At 37.7% G+C, this 27,560-nt stretch overlaps 1 protein-coding gene across 1 annotated transcript in view; it reads left to right on the top strand.

The window, feature by feature from the left end:
- Positions 1 to 6,811: 6,811 nt before the first annotated feature.
- LOC128663405 (ADAMTS-like protein 5) overlaps positions 6,812 to 27,560 on the top strand; it is a 113,482-nt gene continuing 92,733 nt past the window's right edge. Inside the window, 2 exon segments of the mRNA XM_053717721.1 lie at positions 6,812 to 7,037; positions 18,834 to 18,906. Coding sequence (XP_053573696.1) covers positions 7,021 to 7,037; positions 18,834 to 18,906 — 90 coding nt within the window. The 5' untranslated portion in view covers positions 6,812 to 7,020.

Below are 27,560 nucleotides of genomic sequence, written 5' to 3'. Positions count from 1 at the left end.
ATTGATCTTTATTTGGACATCTAGAAAATGTATGTGTTCTTTGCTGTATTCATGAGTGAATTTTATTCCCCAATTGTTGGAGTTAATGTCCTCCAGGAACAGGTGCAGTAATTCAACATCACCTTTCCAAATAAAAAATATATCGTCGATAAATCGCTTGTAGAGCACGAGGTTTGCACCCCATGGGGAGTGTAAAATGTGTTCTTCTTCGAACCTCCCCATGAATAAATTAGCATAACTGGGTGCAAACCTCGTGCCCATAGCGGTGCCTTTGAGTTGTAAATAAAATGTGTTATTAAAGTTGAATAGTTATTTTCTAAAATGAATGTTATACAATCTATGATAAATTTTATTTGTGGTGTTTTCATTTCATGATCTGAGTTAAGGTAATGTTCTGATGCTGCAATGCCCAATGTGTGTCGGATATTAGTATAAAGCGAATTCACGTCGCAAGTAACCAATGTGTAGTCTGTTTGCCAATTTATGTTTGTTATTGTATTTAGAAAATCAGTTGTGTCCTTGAGATATGATGGTAAACTGTGTACATATTTTTGTAAAAATGTATCTACGTATTGTGACATGTTAGAAGTTAGACTGCCTATCCCTGAGATTATGGGTCGTCCTGGCGGATGGTCTAGAGTCTTATGTATTTTTGGAAGATAATAGAAAACAGGAGTTTTGGGGTGTGGGATAGTTAGAAATTGGTATTCTTGATTGTTTATTATTTCTGTTTGTTTGGCTTCATTCAAGATACTTGCGAACTCTTTTATTTGTTTTTGAATGGGATTAAATGGTAGTTTTTTATAAGTGTCTGTGTCTCCTAATATTCTTTCAGCTTCTTTTATATAATCTTTAGTGTTTAATACTACTACTCCTCCTCCTTTATCAGCTTGTTTTATTGTGATTGATGGATCATCTTTAAGTTCTCTCAGAATAGTTCTTTCTTTCTTATTGAGATTTAATGGTTTCCTCTTATTAATTTCACATTTCTTTATATCTTCTTTTATCAGTTTCTCAAACATCTCGATATGTTTCCCTTTATCCTGTGTTGGGTAATATTGTGATTTTGGTTTAAGTGATGTATGTAAATATTCTGTTTTAGGTGTTTGTCTTTCTAATGGATTCTTCAGAAAATGTCTCTTAAGAGTCAGTTTGCGTATGAATTGATTAGCATTGATTAGAGTATTAAATTTGTTTAATCTTGTAGATGGGGCGAAGGATAATCCTTTTGTTAAGATATGTTCTTGTTCTTTGTTTAATGTTTTATCGCTTAGGTTGAATATACCGTTATTGTTATTGGGGGTATTTTCCTCGCTGGTTGTAGTGGTATTATTTATTATCTCGATTTCTTGTGGTTTCCTGTGGGTTCTCCCCCCCCCCCTCCTCTACATCCTCTGGTCTTCTTCTCTTTTGATTTTTTAACCTTTCTTGATTCTCTAACTTGGCGTTTTTTGATGTTGATGGTTGTTCTGGTCTTATCTCTAAAAAATGGTGCTTATTTTTGTTTTCGTTTGTAGTACTTAGTACTTCATATCTATTTTTGAGCTCAATGTTTTCATGTGTATTATCTATTCTCTCGTGTTTTCTTTGATGTCCATTAAAATTAGAATTATGATTATAATTAGAATTATACCCTCATGACGATACTGTCTATCGTCATTATATCCAGAATAATTTTGTCTAGAATAATTTTGTCTATTGTAATAGGAGTTGTATTCATTAGGATAGTAATATCTATCGTTGTTCTTCTTTGAAAATGTACATCTTGATTATATGTTGGTGCCCTCCAATGGTTTCTCCTATCCCAATCCTTATTATAGTCTTCTCTATTTCTCCAATTTGGATTATAATTTGCTCTATTATATCTATAATTTGTTCTCTCTATTTCCTTTCTATTATCCCATTCTTGGGTGTAGTTGTAATATCCCCTAAAATCTTGATCTCTCCTCTTTCTTTGATCGTGGGCATATAATTCTTTTTGAAATATTGACTATGATTATCCTCATTATTTGTCCAATTCTTATGTTGATTATATTCATCAGAATTTGTGTAGTCCTTTTTATATGAATAACTATTTTTATAATTTGATGCATTTTGGTTTCGTTTGTTAGTTTTTTTGAAAAGATCATTATTTTTATTTATATTGGTTATTTCTATATCTCCTTCCTCATTGACAATATCAATCTCTATTTCACCATTTGATTCTCTCATGTCACTACTGAGTTCTTTAATCGTTTTGTGTTTATTTTTATTATCATAGTAATCCATCTCATCTCTCTCTAGTTTCTTCTTTTTACTCAAGTTAATATTGTTACTTAGATCCTTTATATTTTTAATGATTATTTGTTGTCTTTCTTTAAATTCCTCTACCTCACTATAGGGTTCTAATGTCTCTTTAAATTGGTTGATTTTGATACTTAAGTTCCCTAGTGTTCTTGTGCGAGATTTTATGATTACTTTCATTAAATCTAATGATGCTTTTTCTAATATGTTGCACCATTCATTTTCGTGATCCTCTTCTAACTCGAATGTACAGTTTTTTTTAAGTCTGAGTCCCCTTGGGACCATATTACAATTTGTATATTTCTCCATAAAAATTATTTCAACTTTTTGTTTTATTTCCCTAATCATTATATTTTCTAATTCATTCAACTCCTCTTTGAGGTCTATGGTAACTGATTCTGAATGTGTGTTGGTTGTAATATTGCAATCTCAGACAATAAGTTATCTCTAAGATTGAAGATGTCCATGTCTGTACTATATCTACCAAACGGGAGAAAAAAAAAGTGCAAGTGCTATTTAAGGTGTGTGGTGATATATGTGCAGGACTCAACTATGCAGCCCCTAATTCTGATATGCTCCCAGTATCAGAAAAGGAAATCTAAAACAAGTGGGGGGAGGGGTGCACTCTACTACAGAGCTGTGAGTGGGACTTGTATTAATTTAACCTACTTATAATAAATTGGTAGTATACAATTGGGATATTTGTATTAATTTATATATTCTACCCGTGATGGCTTATACGGTTGGAGATTGAGAGATGTGATTCCTTATATAAGGTTTATGCATGTGTGCAATAATTGTTATAAATAGTGCTGCAATATGTTGCAATGTGTTGCAAAAAACAATGCTTGAAGTGCTATATGTGCAATAAATACGGTGATAGTATCGATATGTGCTTCTTATTAAAACTAACAATAAGTGCTTCTTAATTGAAACAAAACAAATGTACAATTGACTTGTTAAGCAGTTTATATAAGTAAATAAAAACAAAAACAAATAATAACAAATAAAATGGTCATATCATTGCATAGGATACAACAGCTGTTGGTTCACTAAATTATAAAAAAATGGTGTCGGCATAGACAAAAGTACTGGCATTGGTCAATAGACACTTAAGACAAAATTTGTCCTTAAAAAGATACGAAGATTACAGTTCAGCGTATAATATAAAAGTCATAGGTTAAAAGTTGTGGCCACAACTATTTGTAAAAGATCCAAGAAAGCTCCAAAGAGCTTGTGTAGCTTGTAATGTCCCGTTATAGCCCCCTACGACCCGGCTATCCGATTGGACCTCCGAGGACCACGTGACCACTCAACGTAGACGTCAGGGTAGGAAGGATTGACCGGGCAATTTGAAGGTGAGACGCTCACATACTACCACAGCTACACGGCAAAACGCTGAACTGAGATATATCCCGAGTATATTGCAATCCTTCCCATAACCCACGCTAGTACAAGGGAGGTAGGGGATATCGGTAGTCCGGTAGGGGTGAGCACCATAAGAATTTCATATTACAGCTTTCCAATAACGGGACATTACAAGCTACACAAGCTCTTTGGAGCTTTCTTGGATCTTTTACAAATAGTTGTGGCCACAACTTTTAACCTATGACTTTTATATTATACGCTGAACTGTAATCTTCGTATCTTTTTAAGGACAAATTTTGTCTTAAGTGTCTATTGACCAATGCCAGTACTTTTGTCTATGCCGACACCATTTTTTTATAATTTAGTGAACCAACAGCTGTTGTATCCTATGCAATGATATGACCATTTTATTTGTTATTATTTGTTTTTGTTTTTATTTACTTATATAAACTGCTTAACAAGTCAATTGTACATTTGTTTTGTTTCAATTAAGAAGCACTTATTGTTAGTTTTAATAAGAAGCACATATCGATACTATCACCGTATTTATTGCACATATAGCACTTCAAGCATTGTTTTTTGCAACACATTGCAACATATTGTAGCACTATTTATAACAATTATTGCACACATGCATAAACCTTATATAAGGAATCACATCTCTCAATCTCCAACCGTATAAGCCATCACGGGTAGAATATATAAATTAATACAAATATCCCAATTGTATACTACCAATTTATTATAAGTAGGTTAAATTAATACAAGTCCCACTCACAGCTCTGTAGTAGAGCGCACCCCTCCCCCCACTTGTTTTAGATTTCCTTTTCTGATACTGGGACATATCAGAATTAGGGGCTGCATAGTTGAGTCCTGCACATATATCACCACACACCTTAAATAGCACCTGCCCCCTGTATGGGCCACCCTTGTCCAAATATTTAGTGTGTCCTATATACAGAATAACACTATATAATGCACCTCCTGATAACGTACACTTTTCTTTTCTTCATAAACTAAATACAGGATGTACATTGCTTCTTCTCATACTATCACCCAATGACAGGCATGCCTGGATCACTGTATGCACACACACATAACCTCACAAGCTCTGTGGTGTAAGATGTCTCTTTAAAGGCTGTGTGTATTGTGTGTGCGCGTGTGCACGTGTGGCCCTTTAAGACTGAGCATCCCTTTAAAGGATGGTAAATGTTTACCATCACTTTAAGTCTGTGTGCATTGTGTGAGTCTGTCCCTTTAAGACTTTGAGGGCGTGCAAGAGTATGTATGTGTGCATACTGTGATTTGTACCTTTACAACTGTATGTGGTGTGAGTTGTCCCTTTAAATGCTGTATGGATTGTGTGTACCTATTTCCTTAAGGCTGTTTGAGCGTGTGGTGAGTTGTACGTACAATGTGTGTGTGCCACTGAGCATCCCTTTAAAGGGACATTATACACTAGATTCTTATTTGCATAAATGTTTTGTAGATGATCCATTTATATAGCCTATACAGCTTCTTTTTTTTTCTTCTTTAAATAACATTGCAATGATTTTCAGACTTCTAACCAAGCCCCAACGTTTTAGGAGAATACTGATGTATACCTACTCCAGCTTGCTCCTGTTTGTGTAAAGATTCTTTTCATATGCAGAGGATGGGGGAGGTGGGGTCTGCTTTTTTTGCAATAGAACCACTTTTAGTGGATGTTCCAGCTAACCTTTTAACAGTGCTAAACTGGGAGCTTCTAAGTAAGTTTTTAAACGGTTCAATACTGGATTTTTATATGAGTATCTGTGCATATTATTATTTATAGTAGTGTCTATTACATGCAGTTAAAAATGAAAATTGGTGTATACTGTCCCTTTAAGGATGTGTGCATAGTGTGTGCCTATCCCTTTAAGACACTGAGAGCATGCAAAGTTGTGTGTGTGCATACTTTGATCTGTCCCTATAAGACAGTGATTGTGGTGTGAGTAGTCCCTTTAAAGGCTGTGTGGGTAGTGGGGGTGATCACACAACAGGACCGCTGACAGGCGCCGCTTGCATTTAGTGTATTGTAGGAAGTATTATTGCTCATTACTAGAGAATCTCAATATCCCTCTAATCATACTGTGCTCCAGCTCCTTCCACCAGCAGCAGCAGTGTTTACTGAAGCATTTCTGTTCTCTGTCCAGAGGGAAAAATAGTGCAGGAACATCGTTCCCATGCATTCCCGCTCGACTTGACCCCTGTATGTATGTATATTATATATATAATATATATATATATATATATATATATATATATATATATATATATATGTACATGTACAGGCTGAGAGTTTCATACAATGTACATGCAGGTGAGCAAATCTCATGTGTAAGTGCTGGCTGAGGAAAGTTCATGGGGAAAGGAACAGGAATTTTACACTACAAAATATAACTCCCCTTTTGTTCCTGGAGACACAAAGTGCAGCATAGTTGGTAACCCTCATTTGAACCCCCATACCAATGTTTTAAGTAAAATTATGATGTATGGCCGAGAAAATAATTTAGAACTCTAAACTCAGAATTAAGCAACTTGTTTTCTTCACGTGTCTGTCTATGGTCTGCTCTGGAGCTTTATACAATAGCTAAGCGTGTACTAAGGGGAACCCCTATATTTCTCAACATCTGGTCAGTCAGTGTCTCCTTATCAGGTGTCAGCGCCCCCAGTCCTAGATGTGGGCCCATGGCAGCCAGGTATGAACATGTCCCAGCAGCAGCACCCATTGTGGTCACGCCTGTCTGTGTGTGATTGCAAGCAGGAAGCGGCTTGACATATACACAGAGCTCACACTCCGCCGGTATCAGCATGAGGCAACACTGCACCTCCTCTCCACAGCAGCCCAATACACCTCCACAGTACAGTGAGTGGATCAGGGTGTGTGAGGAGAGTTCTGGGTGGGAGGGCAGGAGCTGCTAATCTCTTCTTTGCTCCCAGCCCTTTCTTCTCCAGAGATTCGCCTCTACTCGTTTCATCTGTGTGGTGGCAAACAGCCATGGAATCAAATACATCGATTTAAACTTGGTAGACTCTCATCTGACACAGCGGGGGAGGTGTAAGGCTACAAGCAGCACAACTACTTACACTATGGGCTAGGGTAGAGCACACCCTCGCCAGTTCTTGCCCTGCTGGGATCACCATGGTTGTATTAGCTGCTGTTTGCGCAGATCATGGATTTATAGTACCAATATATAGTAGAGGAACCACTTGTTGCTCCTAAATCTCTTGCATGCTGGACCAGTCTAGATACTGTCTCCCTTATTTGTTCCTGATTTTCTCTTTTGGTATTTAAAAAAGGGTTGGCCTCATGCCATTTTAACCTTTGCATCACCAAGAGGGAGGAGGATGCTTCTCAGCTGTAGGTAAGATTATGAAATTTGGTAGTGTAAGAAAGTTATGATTTAAGCAATATTTGTTTTTATATAGCAGGGGTTTTTTTCCACCCCAATTAGTATTTATTAGAATAACCACCAGAGAAAGAAATTAACTTTTACTTGTAACTAAAGATATTAAAAAATATCTCTTTTTTTAGCCATTTTAGATGAGGCATTATTTTTAAACGTACTGATTATAATGCACATATTACCCAAACTGATTGATTTATGCCTGAAAGCTTAAATAATAATTTAACAAAAACTTTCACCCCAGAGGTATGCACCTGGCAAGCACTAACTGCATGTAATAAAAGTCTTGTTAAAGTCATTTTATTTGCTGAACAGTTTCCAGTTCTCTTCTGGTTGATCTTTTGATCATAGCAATAAAAATATATAATGCGTATAATGCTGTATTTTTTAATGGGTGTACGCTTGCCCATCATTCTGGTACAGGTTTATCTCACCTAATTCGCAAGGGCCCTCCAATATATATATACTGAATCTGTATATATATCACAGATACATCAATGCTAAAAACCAAACATTGCCATGAAATCCAGATTTGGTGAAGACACATTTTTTATTAAGAACTATGGGCATATTTTGGTCTAGTCCTGTGCCTAGGGCAGCTGAATTTGGTTGAGTTATGGTGCCTTCTCGCTATACAATCTAGATGGGTGATTTATTAATTGTATTAAAGATCAGCTAACTCTGGTTGTCTAGTTTGTGTGAATAACCACTCCCATGTATCCATAGTCTTAGGCTCTGAAAAATGAGGTAAATATGATGTACAATTTAGAAGGGTCAGAGGGCAGCAGATTTCCCAGTGCATAGGACAGCATAAATCACTGGTAGGAACACATAGGTATTGCTGGAGATTCTCACTTAACCACTGACATGTCATTATGTAGTTAAATGCCATAGTTCTGGTAATTAAGAGGTTAATCACCAGATGCCTGCTGCTAGGGAGAGGGCATTTGCTTCAGCTGGGGATACAACTAATTGGCACAGGCTGACAAGGGAAATAAGGAATGAATGAGTAAAGTGACAGCTGCTGACTTTTGAACACTGGATGTCATGTGCATTATCTATGAGATTATCAGATAATACCTGCATATAGTGTGTCACCTCAAACCACAGTAGAGCACCCTGCTAAACCTGAGTAGTATCAGTACCACCTTACCCCTTGATACTGCATAACATGCTGTTATTTCTTACCTTATATAAACCTAACACAGGGACTACATACATGATATCAGTTTTTGCATGTGCTAAACACAAATCAAGTTGATACAGGCGCACATTATAATTTATGTGTTTAATTAAACTGATTAATTTCATCAGTGGCCTTCAGTATAGAGAGAGAGTATTTATAATTGATTCATATATGTATTTGATTGCATACTTACTGCTCTAGCTAGTTTTAATTGCATTTATGAGTATAAACAAGGTGGGTTGTGTCATTAGTAAAGTTTGTTTCTCCTATACAATTTAGATTATAACCAGCAATATTTTATGATAACTCCACCTCATGTTTATGTGGATAATCATTGCTATCTGGATTGGCTCTTCAATAGTCAGGGACAGTTGTCCTATTGCTGTCCCCTTTACTACAGTTTAAAATCACTGGTATAGGATTTTTATTTATATAGTTTTATCACCTGAAATAATGGCTTTGTTTAAGATATCTGTACATAGTAGCAGTTGTTTTTATTAGGATGTCAGTGCACAAGGAGTATATTATGTCACATGTGTTTTTTGCTAACCCCTCAGCTGCAGACAAGTTGCCTTGAAAGGGGCATTTAAATAGCTTGACCTTTTTTTACCTGGTTCAATTACTTTCAACCCATCATCTGGATAGATGAGTACTGATGACAGGAAGGGTGTCTTGATCATGTGCCGTTTCTTGACACTCTCTGATCAGATGGTCTTTGGTCCTAGGACAGTGTACTCCTATCTCTTATGACTGCAGGTATTTAGTATTGTGTTACACAGCAATGTGTTTATTGTATGGCAGGTACTAGAATTCTTTGAAAGAAAAATATTTTGTATATTTAGTAAACGTTCCTTAACAGCTCTTTGTGATATTATTTAAGCTCTCTAATTCAGGAAAACACAGCTTTAAAGCCTTATTTGTGTGCACAACTTGTATATTTTTCATTATTTTTTCACAACAAGAGACTGCTAATCCATATGGGCCATATAGATAACATTGTGCTCTCTCCTGTGAGTTGTGGCTGGCACTGCACTAATTGGCTAAAATGCAAGCCAATATATATTTAAATAGCCATGTGATCAGGGGGGCTGTCTGCAGAGGCTTAAATACAAGGTAATTACAAAGGTTAAAAGTATATTAATATAACCACGTTGGCTGTGCAAAACTGGGGAATGGGTAATATAAAAAATAGGGATTATCTATCTTTTTAAACAATACATTTTTTGGAGTTGACTGTCCCTTTAAGACAAACTATTAATGCTTATCATTGATTGGCTGCTAAGAGAACACTCTAACCTTTTGAAGCTAGTTTATATACACGCGTGCTGACACTTGAGAGCTTTATTTTTTCTCTGGCTGCTTTATGGGTTATGTCACCATGTGTAGGCTATTAATAATTTGTGTTCTTAGAGTCCCTTATTAACAGTCCACATTCTTGGCTCTAATATAAACAAATCAATTATATAAATATATATCATTAGCAATTTTTCTTCTATTCAGAGACCTCAAAATCACATTTGCAATTCCCTGCCAGAACTAAGTGCTTGCTTTGATTTAGTTACATTTATAATTAATAGATGACTATACTTAAAGGTGCAGTGTAAAATGGTACCTTATTACTTTCAATACACTGACATGTTTCTGTATCTTATCCATGTCTGTATACCAAAGCCCAAAACTTCATATCTCTTCCACTCTTACTAGGATTGTAATTTATTCTGCTGGCTATGTTTCTATAGTTTTGATTTAGCCAATACTAAAGTATTGAATTTGACAGTATAGGTGAGAATACCACAGGCAAAAACAGCTATTTCAAATGCCAAGATAAAGGGGAGCAAGATGGTGATTGTTGGCCACACGTGCCTTTATGTCCCTTTCATTTTCAGCCTGCCTCATTTCAACACAAGTAGGTATTTCAAACTATTGTTTCAAAATAACTCAGGATTTTTGCATGCTTGTTTGACCACAGATGAGTTGTTCATTGTCCGTTATTTTGATTGAGCATCTGTTGTCAGGTAAGGATTTTGCTAAAATCCTGGGCAATTAGAGGTAACTTAAAGGACCAGTCAACACATTAGATTTGCATAATCAACAAATGCAAGATAACAAGACAATGCAATAGCACTTAGTCTGAACTTCAAATAAGTAGTAGATTTTTTTTATAACAAATTTCAAAGTTATGTATATTTCCACTCCCTTGTACCATGTGATAGCAATCAGCCAATCACAAATGCATATACGTATAGTCTGTGAATTCTTGCACATGCTCAGTAGGATCTGGTGACTCAAAAAGTGTAAATATAAAAGACTGTGCACATTTTTTTTAATGGAAGTAAATTGGAAAGTTGTTTAAAATTACATGCTGTATCTGAATCATGAACATTTAATTTAACCTGAGTGTCCCTTTAACAAGAGCTAGGTATAGGCTGATAAAGGAAAAAAAGCACACTAATTGCCTAGGAACAGTTAACATAATGTGTTTGGTAGATTTATTAAGCTGCACTCACAGATTTTGAGGCTTCATGGTTCAGGTTTGCATGAGAGAGTCGGCAGCTACAAATGTAAGAAGCAAAAACTGCTACTTCTTCCTATCCACCACTTTAGAAGTGGCAAAATCAATCACCCTGGCACTCGTTTGGGGTGATTGACATGCCCTGCTCTTGTACAATTGTTGTCACAAAGCAGGGGAGGCATTGCACAAGAAAGCTCTTGTGCAATGTTAAAGGGATAGTAAACATAAAAAATGAATGTTGCTTAATTCTGTATGTGCAGAATTATGTAGCATTATCCTAGCGGCAACTTCAAATAAAAGATATTTGATAATTGTAAACCCCCCCCCCCCCCCCCCCACCAAGGGTTATACTTACGTTCTGTTCCTCTCCAGCCACAAAATCAGAAGAAACTGGTAAGGAGCGTAAGTAAGTATAACCTTTGGGACTCGCATCTCTTTTGTTTCTGAAGGTGTTTGCTAGAATAATGTTACATAAATGCAGAATCATATACTGTATGTAACATTATTTTTTATGTTTTACTGTCCCTTTAAATTTCACCACGTGATGGAGCAATGCACGTGGCGATTGCAGGTGGACAGTTTTTTCTACTTGCGAACGTATCTGCCTACAATAATAATAAAATGTTGCTGTGTATCTAGGAATATTTATAGCTAGCTTTTATCTCTAGTGTGACTGTGCATAAAACTAGATTCCATAGGGGCGGAGCTGACTGCAGAGAGAACCAGACGTGTTTCTATGTGGCTCCTGGCTTTTTGACATAATTATATAATTTAATCTACCCATTAAGAGCTTAAATTCTATTTTGTATCTTAGAGGACAAAAGCCCTTATCTTCCAAAGAACCGGGGGATAGATTAATACTTATATATAGCTGATACTTCTCCTAAGATAAGCCATGTGGCCTTTTCCAGCGCTACCTACACTCAAAAGCACTGCTGCTATGGAGGCCCTAGACTCCTGGGAGCGACGCACCGACCAACTCCTAAAGAGACTTTACCTAAGCCTGAAAGAGGACCTAATGTGCTACTGTCTGGCTGCACGCTACCACCGGAACGCCTAACTGAGGACACTGTCTCCGTGCAACAATGCAGACCGGGCACCGCGTCCACACCCAAGTATCACGACGGGGTGGAGATTCCTCCTAGCGATCCAGCATTGACCTCCTGGCGTTCTAAACTGAGGCGAATACCGGACCTGTTCTCTGAGCTAACTATGCATCCGGAACGGGGAGCTGTAGCGGCGTTGCACTTCAAGGCCTTGAGCTCAAGGGAACGCTTACCAACTGAGATGCTATCGGCTCCCTGCGATCTCCCAGCTCAGCCCCAAGTTGATGCTCCACCGGGCGAGACCAGCTCGAGAGGAAAGTATTGTGTACCGGACTTGGCATTGTTTGTCGCTACGGGTGTGGGCTAAGATGACATGCTGCTAAGCTGCTGAGAGGTCACCCTGGTGCTCTTTTTCATTGAGACTTCTCACAAGCTTGACTTTGTCCCCTGTCACTCAGGCCGCATGGTTGTCCGTGTGGTGCCCCGTTTTCCTGACACTTTGGAATTGTAGCTTTGGAACCCTGATTCACCTTTAAAAAAAGGGAAAGGAGAGGGATCATTGGGACTCAGTCGTACATGAGGGCTTCCCAGTTTGACAACAGACTGAGTTTGAACATTTGGGCTTTTATGAAGATTATCTGTCCAATGCGCATTCCTAATGTATTACCTAAGTGCAATAATAGAACCACTATATTCTCTCAGTGTAGGGAAAACCTTGCAGCTCATATTTTTATTGTTATACTGTGCTATATACTGTTTAAACTCTTCATTTGCCAGGATTCTGTTGTTAAGACGGTTTTATGATATGAAGATTACACAAATCTGCCCCCTAAGGGTGAAACTTTCAGCTTTGCTTCTTATATATATAATGAGAGACATTTGTAAATGTATTCTATGTACCACCTCACTACTAACATAAGCATATCCATTAGAGGTTATCTTTACCTAGCAATATCCTTTGGTACTATACCTGAATATTGCTATCAGTTGTTGGTAGCAATATAGAAGCAAACCATTGTCCCATCTTTTTACAAACTATGTGCAAGCCTGCATGCTGCTACTGCTATGTTTTTTACCTACCTAAACTGATTCCTAAAGGGGCTCTGCATAGGTTTTATAGCTTTGCTATGAGGACACTCCTAACAACCTATATTATCTTTGGATGTATACACTATATTCCAGTTAGAGTTTTGAGGTTTATAGTGTTGCATATTTATTCTATATTCACATATGTTTCATAGATGTATATGGAGCTCATACTTATAGCTTGTTATGCATATGTTTTTATCTCAATGATTTGTTCATGTTTGCCTTTACAAATGGCAGCCCTTAGAGATTCCTGCCTATATACTAATTGGGGTATACCTACTATCTTATCACTAGGCTCCCTGCTTACAAAGTTACTCATACACATCTGACTTTTTTAATATATCAAATGTTATACATAGGCACTCTCACTTAGTACTATCTAGTACTGTCAATCTCTACTGTTGATACTGCATATTTCACCCTGGTGACCTGTTTCAAAGTGTTAATCTTGTAGGAGGCATCATATTCATATATTGGTCAGACACTATTAGCTATGCCCCCCTGATTTAGCTATTAAGAACGACATTATGCTTATTATTGCTGTTAATGTATATACACAGGCTTTACTTAACATTATTCCATAGCCCTTGGGACCCGAAAGTGGCCCTTTATGCTTAATATTTATCAAATATCTTTACCTTGCTCTTTTATTAGCTGGTTAACCAATTTTATAACCCTCTTCTGTTAAATAGATACGCGGTGATTGCGATATTTATGGAAGTATAAGCTATATTTACCCCACAGCTATTCCTTTTTATGATTGTTACTTAAGTGTTGGGATTATTTTCCTTCCATATGGTATCTACTATCATTATTGGCGACTGTGAGACTGTCATCCCTTAATTTCCCTATAATTTGGTCCACATCATCAGTATATATTACTTGCCCCAGTTAAAGCCCCTCTCCCTCCTTTCTGTTGGCGCTTTTGGCTTGCGGGTCATATCCCTACTCCTTTTTCCCACATCGCCTACAGGTGGCACTCCCCCAGGAGAGGGGCTCATCCAGAAACCCAGATATTCCCTATCCTCCAAACATACTAATGTTCCCTTTTCCCACATAAATACTACAGACAAACTACCGGGACCCACTACTCCCCATATTCTTAGATCCCGCTTAGTTGCTTATTTTATACATCCACATCTTATGACCTATTTGTGGGCGCATAAATATGTTTACCCATATTCCAGGTATCATTAATGGCGTTAACAAATCTGTACCTACAGGACCCTTATATATTGACTTTTATTGAGCCTATGAGATGTATAACTACACAATATAATAATCTCCTAACATGTGCATCGCACTACAGTATATACTTTTACTCTACATAGGCAGAGAGAAGTTCAGCTGAATTATTCGAAACAGGAACCTAATAATCCTAATATTATTTTCAGTATCTATTTGACAGGTGAAAGAAACCAATCCACACTTAATTGCATTATAAGCTCCACCGCATTGTTTGGAAGGCTCCGCCCCTCCACCTCCATCTCCCCCTCCTTATATTCAAGCGGCTCTCGCCCGCTGATAATCCCTCCCCCCCTATATAATTCGGCCCAAGAGTGGCCGACTCATATGCTAACCCTCCACAGGCAGATACCTTGATTCAGATATGTCAAGAAAGTGTTTTCTACTAGGCTGTGGAGATCATTCGCTAGTAATATAATATAAAACGAAGTTTCTAATTCATTTCACCTAAACTTTTGCCTAGCCACCATGTTAACTTCTGATATGTATTTCTCTTATTACATGTGCATTTTGTTTTGTAACTAATATTTGCTTATAGGCATTGTAATATTCTCTTGGATGTATTATTGTCCTAAAGGTGAATTTTGTTTGTCAATTTTTACTTCAACTTCAATAAAAATTTATTTACAAAAAAAAAAAAACTAGATTCCATAATGGAGAAAACCAAAACATTTCTGTAGTTAGTGGCAAACATTTAAAGCTGCAGACTGTTTATTTATTTTTTTGAGGACTTTAAATTAAACTAAATAAATATAGCTCATCTACCTCATTTTTTCTATGGGTCGTCTAATAAACTTCTAGAACTAACCTACATTTTCACCATGATAATTATTTGTTAAACTATAATTGCCATATAAATTGACCATTGTTGTATATTATTGCTGGAAAAATGTATCTGTCACAAAAACAAGCTATAATTCAGATTTATTATGTGTTACAATACTGTGCAGTGAGAGGCTTAAAGGGAAAGAAAGGTCAAAAATCAAATGTGCATTAATGCATTCATTTTTAAATAGAAGAATTTTTGGAATATACTTCCATTAACAAAATGCTTCTAGTAAAAGTTCTTTTACTATTTTTATGGGCCCATGCACCAGTATTTAATCATCACATCTGCTCAGAGAGGTCAGTAATGGCTTATATGACACGAATGAAGTTGAGCAGGTGTAATGTTTGATTACTGGTGCACGAGCCCTCACAGCATATGTGCATATGAGACCGAAAAACAGTAATAAATTTTACTAGAAGCATTTTTGCAAATGGAAATATATTGCAAAAATGCTTCTTTTACAAATTGAAAATCACATGTGAAAGGGACAGTAAACACCTTGAACACCTTGAGATTTTAATATAAAATCTTTTACGTGTGATAAAACAACTTTGCAATATACTTTTATTATTTTTGCCCCCCTCCCATTTTTATGTAATTTAGCTCTAAAAAATGGGGCTTTCCTACTTCTCAGCACTGGGGTTGCACACTGCAGACTTCTCAAGTTTTACCCTGCTACATATATTTCTTTAATTGGTTCAACCGCTGCAAAACAATTCCACTGGCCATGGCAAGGCTTATCAGCTGCGAAGCCAGATTGGCTCCTCCCAGATAAGGCAAAGTGGTGGGTGGAGTTTAGCTATTGGACAACTACAGCAATGTGTTTATTTGTTTTAAAAATGTTTAGATCGTGGCTGTTTTGTTATTCTATAGCAATAAAACAGAAATGTCTTGTGACTTACAAGGTTTTACTGTCCCTTTAAAAGACCATTGCATACAGTACGTTGCATAAGTAACAGATTGCATAATAAAAAGACAATGCAAAAGCAAATTTAATGAGCTGTAGATTATTTTTTTGGACAAATTTCAAAGTTAGTTCAATTTTCTCTCCCCCTGTATCATGTGACAACCATAAGCCAATTGCAAAATGCATATACCTATGTACTGTAAATTCTTGCACATGCTCATTAGTAAGCTGGTGCCTCAAATAGTGTGCTTCTAAAAAGAATGGGCATATTTTGATAATGAAAATGAATAGGAAAGTTGTTTAAAATTGTGTTACGCTATCGGAATCATGAAAGTTTTTTGATTTTGACTTTAGTGTTCCTTTAAAGGGACACGCAAGTCAAAATAAACTTTTATGATTCAGATAGAGCATGCAGTTTTAAGACACTTTCTATTTTACTTCCATTATCAAATTTTGCACCATCTTGTTATATACACACACTTTCTGGGGAACACGATCCTACTGAGCATGTGCACAAGTTTACAGAGTATACGTATACTAGTCTGTGATTGGCTGATGTCTGTCACATGATACAGGGGGCCGGAAATATGAGGAAAAATACATTTTTCAGAAAATAATCTACTGCTTATTTAAAATAAGAGTATGTGTAAAATCATTGTCTTTTTAGTATGTATGTATTGATTATGCAATTCTACTGCATTGAGTGGTCCTTTAAGTAATAATGACTTTAGAACATAAGTGACCATACATAGGAATTACATTGTCAAAGACCATTGTTTTCTGATAATATAGGCCGACTAATGAAAATAACGTAAAACGTGTTAAAACAAGCTTTTGATATTCATGAGGAAAAGCGGTGTTCATGTCCGCCGACACCTTATCTATCATTATTACAGATTCAAGAAAAGCACTGTTTGCTTTTCTGCCAGGTTATCACCTCCTGAGAATGCAGACACTTCACTATTCTACACTTTTGGTTCTTGTTTGCTTAACCCTTTGGCTGCTATATGCATTGCATAGCAAAGTGTCACAGTATATTCTGGCATCCAAAGGGTTCATCTAATGAGAAGAATCACTATTTCCAAAGGAAAAGAGGAGTGATTGATATGTCTATGAAAAAATGCACTTTGTCATGTGTAATAGCAAAACAAATAGAAAACCTCACAAAAGCTTTAAAATAGTAACTTTACTGTTGATACTTTATCCTGTACAAACAATCTCTGCAATTTACTATAATTCATAGTAACTGGTTATGAAGGTTTAGAATATATATATATATATATATATAAAGACTTATGTCTTTGAAATGTAATCATGCAATTAAACATGTGGGTGCTTATTATATAGTATTTACCCTCAAAATAAAATTGTGTGCATATTATATATTCATTTTTTAAAGTTTTCTATATGACAGATGTTGATATGCGGTCTGTGGGGATGCTAGGGATATATTCTGTAAATTTGGAGCTTGATACCGAGGATTGACAGTAAAAAATTAACTTAATTCCTTGCAACCTAGTGGGACACAAGACAGGAGAATGTTATATTTCAAATAATAAATTGAGCCTTTGATCAATTTGAATTCTTCTTACTCCTCAAAGGTATTAGAGTAAAGCGTTTCTGAATGCCAAGAGAACATACTCGGCAAAAAAAAAACACCCATGAGGATCTTTCTTTAGAAGAGGAGACCTAGATATTTTGGATAAAACTGTTAAGTATAGTTTATGTTTATTTAAATTAGTGTTTTGGTCCAAACATCCATTGACTGCATTTAAACTCCTCACTATGGCTAATACGAATAAAGTGGAAGATTGACCAAGTGTAGCTGCATATACCCCAACCTTTACTGTCTCTCAATAATATCCCACAGGCACAGTATACACCAATTTTCATATAAATGCATGTAATAGACACTACTATAAAGAAGAATATGCACAGATACTGATCTAAAAATCCAGTATAAAAAATGTACTTTGGAGCTACCAGTTTAACACTATTGATGAGGTTAAGCTGGGGACATCCACTGAAAGGGGCTGGGAAAACAAGAATAGCAGACACTCCCCCTTCCCTGCATATGAAAAGACAGAAAACACAAATAGGAGCCAGCAGGAGTCTGTAAACGCACGTATTCATCTGACACTGTGGGGCTTGGTTAGGAGTCTAAAAATCACCCCAATGTTATTAAAAAAAAATAAAAATAAGCAAAACTATACATTGTTACAAAAACACTCCCAGATGGGCAATATAAATAGATCATCTACAAAACATTTAATAAAAGAAAAATCTACTGTACAATGTCCCTTTTAATGTTTTACGCAATAACATGGCCCCGCGCTAAAGGTATTTTTCTAACTAGATGACCCACATCATTATTGATACTTTTCTTTGTTAAATGTAAGAGACATTATTTTAAAATATATTCAAGTTTTGTGAAATTATATATTCCCATGTTTTGATCTTTAAAGATATAGCCATGCTCCTAGGAAAGAGTTGCCAATTTAAACGTATATGATTAAACACTGCTCACCTACATTCAAGTAATCTGTGTCACAAAAAAGATGTATAAACAGTAGTTTGAAAGGTGTGATAGGTTTGTAGAGACCCTCCCCCTAAAAAAATCCAACAAGACTTTATTTTAAAGTCAGCTTGACTTTTGGACCTAAACTTTACTCCTACCCCTCTGGGAAGGGCAACATTATTCATGGGGCTATCACTTCCTTCATAGAATGAAACTTCGGCATAGTTTATCATTACTGCCTGTATGATTCACTTGATAGTGCATTTTTGCCTGGTTTCTGAAATATCCAGAATGCTGTAGTAACAATGATTTTTTAGTTTATTTTAATAAATCAAATAATATACAGTATATACATATAAATGTGTCTTTAAATAGTTTATTCTCTCCCACTTACATGATTTTTTTTTCTTTCCTTTTACCAGGTTGCTATGTCGACGTTTGGCTACTGCTTGTTGTATCCTTTGGATCCTCACGTTCGTCCCAACTTCCACTCAGGTACAGTTAGATGCTTGCAATAGGCAGTCGCACTTTGTATTCTTGACTTGGTTTTGCCATATTAACTCAGTGACCTAATTACATTTCACACAGCTGTGGTTATTTTGTTACTTATATATTCATACTCAGTTGTGTATATAATTTTATTGTCTTTGTTACTATTGCCACTAAACTGCTTCAGTTATTCCGTTATAAGTGATCTTTGCTAGAAAATAATTAACTGATGCAGAGGAAAAACTGTTATTGCATAAATAATGTTGATTAGGCAAATCTACTGTGTTTATTGGTCCTTTTAACATTAGAGAATTATATGTATGTATGTATAATAATGCCTTGCAAAAGTATTCACTCCCTTGACTTTTTACCTATTTTGTTACATTACAGCCTTAAAGGGACAGTATACACTCATTTTCATATAACTGCATGTAATAGACACTACTATAAAGAATAAGATGCACAGATACTGATATAAAAATCCAGTATGAAACTGTTTAAAAACTTACTTAGAAGCTGTCAGTTTGGCTCTGTTGAAAAGGTAGCTGGAAAGCCCACTGCAAGTGGCAAATAAGACACTCCCCCCCTCCCCCTTCTTTTGCATATGAAAAGACCCTTTACACAGACAGGAGCAAGCTGGAGAAGGTAGCTGACAGTATTCACATAAAACTTTGGGGCTTGGTTAGGAGTCTGAAAATCAGAGCAATGTTATTTAAAAATAAGCAAAACTATACATTTATTTAAAAAAAAAACTTTATGGGCTATATAAATAGATCATCTACAAAAGATTTATGCAAAGAAAAAAATGAGTGTATAATGTCCCTTTAAGTTCAATGTTTTATTAATCTAAATTTTATGTGATGGTTTTGAACACAATAGTCTAAGTTGGTGAAGTGAAATGAGAAAAATATATACATAAACCTATTTTTTAGAAATAGAAAACAGAAAATTGTCATGTGCTTTGTTATGAAGCCCATAAAAAGCTCTGGTGCAACCAATTACCTTCAGAAGTCACATAATTAGTGAAATGATGTTCACCTGTGTGCAATCTAAGTGTCACATGATCTGTCCATTACATATACACACCTTTTTTGAAAGGCCCTAGAGGCTGCAAACACCTAAGCAAGAGGCACCACTAACCAAACACTGCCATGAAGACCAAGGAAACTCTCCAAACAAGTAAGGGACAATGTTGTTGAGAAGTACAAGTCAGGGTTAGGTTATAAAAAAAAATATCCAAATCTTTAATGAACCCCAGGAGCACCATCAAATCTATCATAAACCAAATGGAAAGAACATGGCACAACAGCAAACCTGCCAAGAGACGGCCGCCCACCAAAACACGGACCGGGCAAGGAGGGCATTAATCAGAGAGGCAGCACAGAGACCTAGGGTAACCCTGGATGAGCTGCAGAGTTCCACAGCAGAGACTGGAGTATCTGTACATAGGACGACAATAAACCGTACGCTCCATAGAGTTGGGCTTTATGGCAGAGTGGCCAGAAGAAAGCCATTACTTTCAGCAAAAAAAAAATATGGCAAGTTTTGGGTTTGCGAAAAGGCATGTGGGAGATTCCCCAAAATGTATGGAGTAAGGTGCTCTGGTCTGATGAGACTAAAATTTAACTTTTTCGGCCATCAAAGAAAAAGCTATGTCTGGCGCAACCCCAACACATCAAATCACCCAAAGAACACCATCCCCACAGTGAAACATGGTGGTGGCAGCATCATGCTGTGGGGATGTTTTTCAGCAGCCGGGAATGTAAACTGGTCAGAGTTGAGGGAAAGATGGATGGTGCTAAATAAAGGGATATTCTTGAGCAAAACCTGTACTACTCTGTGATTGATTTGAGGCTAGGATGGAGGTTCACCTTCCAGCAGGACAATGACCCCAAACACACTGCTAAAGCAACACTTGAGTGGTTTAAGGGGAAACATGTAAATATGTTGGAATGGTCTAGTCAAAGCCCAGACCTCAATCCAATAAAAAATCTGTGGTCAGACGTAAAGGTTGTTGTTCACAAGCGCAAACCATCCAACTTTAAGGAGCTGGAGCAGTTTTGCAAGGAGGAATGGGCAAAAATCCCAGTGGTAAGATGTGGCAAGCTCATAAGAGACTTATCCAAAGCGACTTGGAGGTGTGATTGCTGCAAAAGGTGGCTCTACAAAGTATTAACTTTAGGGGGGTGAATAGTTATGCACATTGACTTTTTCTGTTATTTTGTCCTATTTGTTGTTTGCTTCACAATAATAAAAAAAAAAACATCTTCAAAGTTCTGGACATGTTCTGTAAATTAAATGATGCAAATCATCAAGCAATCCATGTTAATTCCAGGTTGTGAGGCAACAAAACATGAAAAATGCCAAGGGGGGTGAATACTTTTGCAAGGCATTGTGTGTGTGTGTGTGTGTATGTATGTATGTATATGTGTGTGTGTATATGTATATATATATATATATTAATTATATATATATATATCACAGTAGGAGGTTGAGCAACAGGAGGTGAGGACTGCAAGATTGAGAAAGATGTTAATGCAGAATTAAATGAGGGAAATGTTAGGTAAGTGAAATTAATTTATTATTGAGTTGGGGTGGTAGGCTTCTCCGAACAAAAAAGTCTTCGGGGAGTATTTAAAAGAATAAAAATTAGGGGGAAGCCTGACCAGATGAGGGAGAGTGTTCCAGAGGGTAGGTGCTGCACAACAGAAGTCCTGCAGTCTAGCATGAGAGGAGGTGATAGTTGAAGATGCAAGGAGCAGGTCATTGTTGGATCTTAGTGGCGGGCTGGAGTATACTTGTTGATTATAGAGGAAAGGTAGCGGGGAGTGGCCTTGGTGAGAGCTTTGTATGTAAGGTTGAGAATTTTGAATTTAATTCTGCTGTGAATGGGGAGCCAATGAAGGAACTCGCAGAGAGGTGCAGCAGATACAGAGCGACGGGAAAGGTGGATTAGCCTGGCAGAGGCATTTAGGATGGATTGAAAGGGGGAGAGGCGGGAAAGAGGAAGGCCAGTAAGTAGGTTATTGCAGTAGTCAAGTCGGGAAATAACAAGGGTATGGATTATTTGCTTTGTGGTGTTAATGCTCAGAAAAGGGCGAATCTTGGAAATTTTGTGTAGGTGGTTGCGGCAGGATGAAGAAAGCGACTGGATGTGGGAGATGAAGGATAGATTTGAGTCAAGTGTAACTCTGAGGCAGCGGACTTGGGGAGATCGTGATGCCATCGACAATGAAAGAGAAAAGTCAGAAGTTGGCATAGAGCTTGAGGGGGGATTAGAAGGAGCTCAGTCTTGGACATGTTAATCTTTAGGTGGTGAGAGGCCACCCAGGAAGAAATACCAGATAAGCAGTCGCTGACATGAGAAAGGACAGAGGGAGAGAGAGCTGGGGTGGAGAGATAGATCTGGGTGTCATCAGCATAGAGGTGATATTTGAATCCATACCTGTTGATAAGTTTACCCAGTGAAGAAGTATAAATGGAGAAGAGTAGAGGACCCAGAACAGATCCTTGAAGTACTCCAATAGACAGAGGCATTGGAGAGGAGGAGTCGCTGGCAAATGACACCGAAAAAGACCTGTGAGAAAGATAGGAGTGAATCCAAGAAAGAGCAGTATCACAGAGGCCACAAGAGCTAAGGGTCTATAGGAGGAGGGGGTGGTCAACTGTGTCAAAGGCAGCTGAGAAGTCAAGTAAGATAAGTAATGAGTACCAGCCATTACTTTTAGCAGAACAAAGTTTATTAGTAACCTTGGTAAGGGCAGTCTCATTTGAGTGTTTGGGGTGGAATCTGGATTGCAGGATTTCTAGCAAGGAGTTGGTGGACAGGAAGTGGGTTAGGCGATTGTAAACTAGTTTTTTCAAGGAGTTTATGGGGCAGTAGCTTTCAGGAGAATTAGGGTCAAGGGAGGGGTTTTTGAGTATAGGAGTGACCTTTGCATGTTTGAAAGAAGATGGGAATGAACCAGTAGAGAGAGAGAGAGGTTGAAGATGTGGAAGACAGGGAGGTTATTATATGGGAAAGGATAGGGTCAAGCGGGCAGGAAGTGAGGCGTGAGGAAGATAGTAACGAAGAGACTTCATTCTCAGTGGCTGGATGGAAAATGCAGAGGGAGTAACAGGGCCTGTTTTTGGAAGATTGCAGATGGTGTTGGGATGGTGTTTTGGATAGTATGAGTTTTGTTTAAAAAGTAGTCTGCCAGGTCTTGAGCACTAAAGACATAGGGGGGGGGAGCAGGTGAGTAGAGGAAAGAGTTAACAGTGGAGAAGAGTCATTTAGGGTTTGAGAAAAGAGTAGATATGAGAGAAGAGAAGTAGGTTTTCTTGGCTAAATGAAGTGCAGAAGTGTATGAACGAAGAATAAACTTATAGCGGATGAAGTCAGGTTCAGAATGAGTTTTTCTCCAGGCACGCTCTGCAGTATTTTTGCAAATAGAGTGTTTGCTGAGAGTGCTAGGACTGTAACTGACGGAGTTATGTTTTGTGCAGTTGGGGAGGGGCGAGTGTGTCTAGTGCCGAGGAGAGAGTTTTGTTATAGTGGTCTGTAGCAAGATCAGGGCAGGTTATACTGGAAGTGTGAGGAAGGAGATCTTGAATGAATTTTGAAAACTGAAAAGGATCCACAGCGTGTATATTTCTACAGGTGCGGGGGCGGGATGGAGAAGTGGGTTTAGCTGTTGCATTAATATTATAGGTGACCAGGTAATGGTCTGAAATGGGAAAAGGGTGACCGGTTAGGTCAGTTATAGAGCAGAGGTAGGAAAATACCAGGTAGATGGAGTGTCAATCAGGGTGAGTAGGGAATAGGGGGGATTGTGAGAGACCAAAAACAATTATTTTAAACTGGAAAAACAGAGAAAGAATGAACTTATATAGCTGCTATGGGAACTTGACTCCCTAATTATGAGTACTTCCTTTTAATAATCTCTCCCTTTTACAGGCAGCAATCTAAGCTATTGTATCATAAACGGATGCAGGATAATAACCAAGTCATGTCATTAATTCCTAATGGGAAGAAGTTCTGCAAGTTTAGTAAAACAACTGGGGAGATAAACCTCAAAATAACAAAACGCTCCAACGTGTTTCATCTGAAGCTTTGTTCTTTGTTTTTTAATTTAAAGGATTCAGTGTTTTTACTTTGGTTTTCTGGCATAAAACATAATTTATGTAAGAACTTACCTGATAAATTCATTTCTTTCATATTAGCAAGAGTCCATGAGCTAGTGACGTATGGGATATACATTCCTACCAGGAGGGGCAAAGTTTCCCAAACCTCAAAATGCCTATAAATACACCCCTCACCACACCCACAATTCAGTTTAACGAATAGCCAAGAAGTGGGGTGATAAAAAAGTGCGAAAGCATATAAAATAAGGAATTGGAATAATTGTGCTTTATACAAAATCATAACCACCACAAAAAAAGGGCGGGCCTCATGGACTCTTGCTAATATGAAAGAAATGAATTTATCAGGTAAGTTCTTACATAAATTATGTTTTCTTTCATGTAATTAGCAAGAGTCCATGAGCTAGTGACGTATGGGATAATGACTACCCAAGAAGTGGATCTTTCCACACAAGAGTCACTAGAGAGGGAGGGATAAAATAAAGACAGCCAATTCCTGCTGAAAATAATCCACACCCAAAATAAAGTTTAACGAAAAACATAAGCAGAAGATTCAAACTGAAACCGCTGCCTGAAGTACTTTTCTACCAAAAACTGCTTCAGAAGAAGAAAATACATCAAAATGGTAGAATTTAGTAAAAGTATGCAAAGAGGACCAAGTCGCTGCTTTGCATATCTGGTCAACCGAAGCTTCATTCCTAAACGCCCAGGAAGTAGAAACTGACCTAGTAGAATGAGCTGTAATCCTCTGAGGCGGAATTTTACCCGACTCAACATAGGCAAGATGAATTAAAGATTTCAACCAAGATGCCAAAGAAATGGCAGAAGCTTTCTGGCCTTTTCTAGAACCGGAAAAGATAACAAATAGACTAGAAGTCTTACGAAAAGATTTCGTAGCTTCAACATAATATTTCAAAGCTCTAACAACATCCAAAGAATGCAACGATTTCTCCTTAGAATTCTTAGGATTAGGACATAATGAAGGAACCACAATTTCTCTACTAATGTTGTTGGAATTCACAACTTTAGGTAAAAATTCAAAAGAAGTTCGCAACACCGCCTTATCCTGATGAAAAATCAGAAAAGGAGACTCACAAGAAAGAGCAGATAATTCAGAAACTCTTCTGGCAGAAGAGATGGCCAAAAGGAACAAAACTTACCAAGAAAGTAATTTAATGTCCAATGAATGCATAGGTTCAAACGGAGGAGCTTGAAGAGCTCCCAGAACCAAATTCAAACTCCAAGGAGGAGAAATTGACTTAATGACAGGTTTTATACGAACCAAAGCTTGTACAAAACAATGAATATCAGGAAGAATAGCAATCTTTCTGTGAAAAAGAACAGAAAGAGCAGAGATTTGTCCTTTCAAAGAACTTGCGGACAAACCCTTATCTAAACCATCCTGAAGGAACTGTAAAATTCTCGGTATTCTAAAAGAATGCCAGGAAAAATGATGAGAAAGACACCAAGAAATATAAGTCTTCCAGACTCTATAATATATCTCTCGAGATACAGATTTACGAGCCTGTAACATAGTATTAATCACAGAGTCAGAGAAACCTCTTTGACCAAGAATCAAGCGTTCAATCTCCATACCTTTAAATTTAAGGATTTCAGATCCTGATGGAAAAAAGGACCTTGTGACAGAAGGTCTGGTCTTAACGGAAGAGTCCACGGTTGGCAAGAGGCCATCCGGACAAGATCTGCATACCAAAACCTGTGAGGCCATGCCGGAGCTACCAGCAGAACAAACGAGCATTCCTTCAGAATCTTGGAGATTACTCTTGGAAGAAGAACTAGAGGCGGAAAGATATAGGCAGGATGATACTTCCAAGGAAGTGATAATGCATCCACTGCCTCCGCCTGAGGATCCCGGGATCTGGACAGATACCTGGGAAGTTTCTGTTTAGATGGGACGCCATCAGATCTATTTCTGGAAGTTCCCACATTTGAACAATCTGAAGAAATACCTCTGGGTGAAGAGACCATTCGCCCGGATGCAACGTTTGGCGACTGAGATAATCCGCTTCCCAATTGTCTACACCTGGGATATGAACCGCAGAGATTAGACAGGAGCTGGATTCCGCCCAAACCAAAATTCGAGATACTTCTTTCATAGCCAGAGGACTGTGAGTCCCTCCTTGATGATTGATGTATGCCACAGTTGTGACATTGTCTGTTTGAAAACAAATGAACGATTCTCTCTTCAGAAGAGGCCAAAACTGAAGAGCTCTGAAAATTGCACGGAGTTCCAAAATATTGATCGGTAATCTCACCTCCTGAGATTCCCAAACTCCTTGTGCCGTCAGAGATCCCCACACAGCTCCCCAACCTGTGAGACTTGCATCTGTTGAAATTACAGTCCAGGTCGGAAGCACAAAAGAAGCCCCCTGAATTAAACAATGGTGATCTGTCCACCATGTTAGAGAGTGTCGAACAATCGGTTTTAAAGATATTAATTGAGATATCTTCGTGTAATCCTTGCACCATTGCTTCAGCATACAGAGCTGAAGAGGTCGCATGTGAAAACGAGCAAAGGGGATCGCGTCCGATGCAGCAGTCATAAGACCTAGAATTTCCATGCATAAGGCTACCGAAGGGAATGATTGTGACTGAAGGTTTCGACAAGCTGAAATCAACTTTAGACGTCTCTTGTCTGTTAAAGACAGAGTCATGGACACTGAATCCATCTGGAAACCCAGAAAGGTTACCCTTGTCTGAGGAATCAAAGAACTTTTTGGTAAATTGATCCTCCAACCATGATCTTGAAGAAACAACACAAGTCGATTCGTATGAGATTCTGCTAAATGTAAAGACTGAGCAAGTACCAAGATATCGTCCAAATAAGGAAATACCACAATACCCTGTTCTCTGATTACAGACAGCAGGGCACCGAGAACCTTTGTAAAAATTCTTGGAGCTGTAGCTAGGCCAAACGACAGAGCCACAAACTGGTAATGCTTGTCCAGAAACGAGAATCTCAGGAACTGATAATGATCTGGATGAATCGGAATATGCAGATATGCATCCTGTAAATCTATTGTGGACATATAATTCCCTTGCTGAACAAAAGGTAAGATAGTCCTTACAGTTACCATCTTGAACGATGGTATCATTACATAACGATTCAAAATTTTTAGATCCAGAACTGGTCTGAAAGAATTCTCCTTCTTTGGTACAATGAAGAGATTTGAATAAAACCCCATCCCCTGTTCCGGAACTGGAACTGGCATAATTACTCCAGTCAACTCTAGATCTGAAACACATTTCAGAAATGCTTGAGCTTTTACTGGATTTACTGGGACACGGGAAAGAAAAAATCTCTTTGCAGGAGGTCTCAACTTGAAACCAATTCTGTACCCTTCTGAAACAATGCTCTGAATCCAAAGATTGTGAACAGAATTGATCCAAATTTCCTTGAAAAAACGTAACCTGCCCCCTACCAGCTGAGCTGGAATGAGGGCCGCACCTTCATGTGGACTTAGAAGCAGGCTTTGCCTTTCTAGCTGGCTTGGATTTATTCCAAACTGGAGATG

This window comes from Bombina bombina, chromosome 6, assembly GCF_027579735.1.
Source record: "Bombina bombina isolate aBomBom1 chromosome 6, aBomBom1.pri, whole genome shotgun sequence".
In the NCBI taxonomy this organism is placed as follows: Eukaryota; Metazoa; Chordata; class Amphibia; order Anura; family Bombinatoridae; genus Bombina; species Bombina bombina.
Note: the sequence above shows the minus strand (reverse complement) of the source record. Positions and strands in the feature narration are given on the sequence as shown.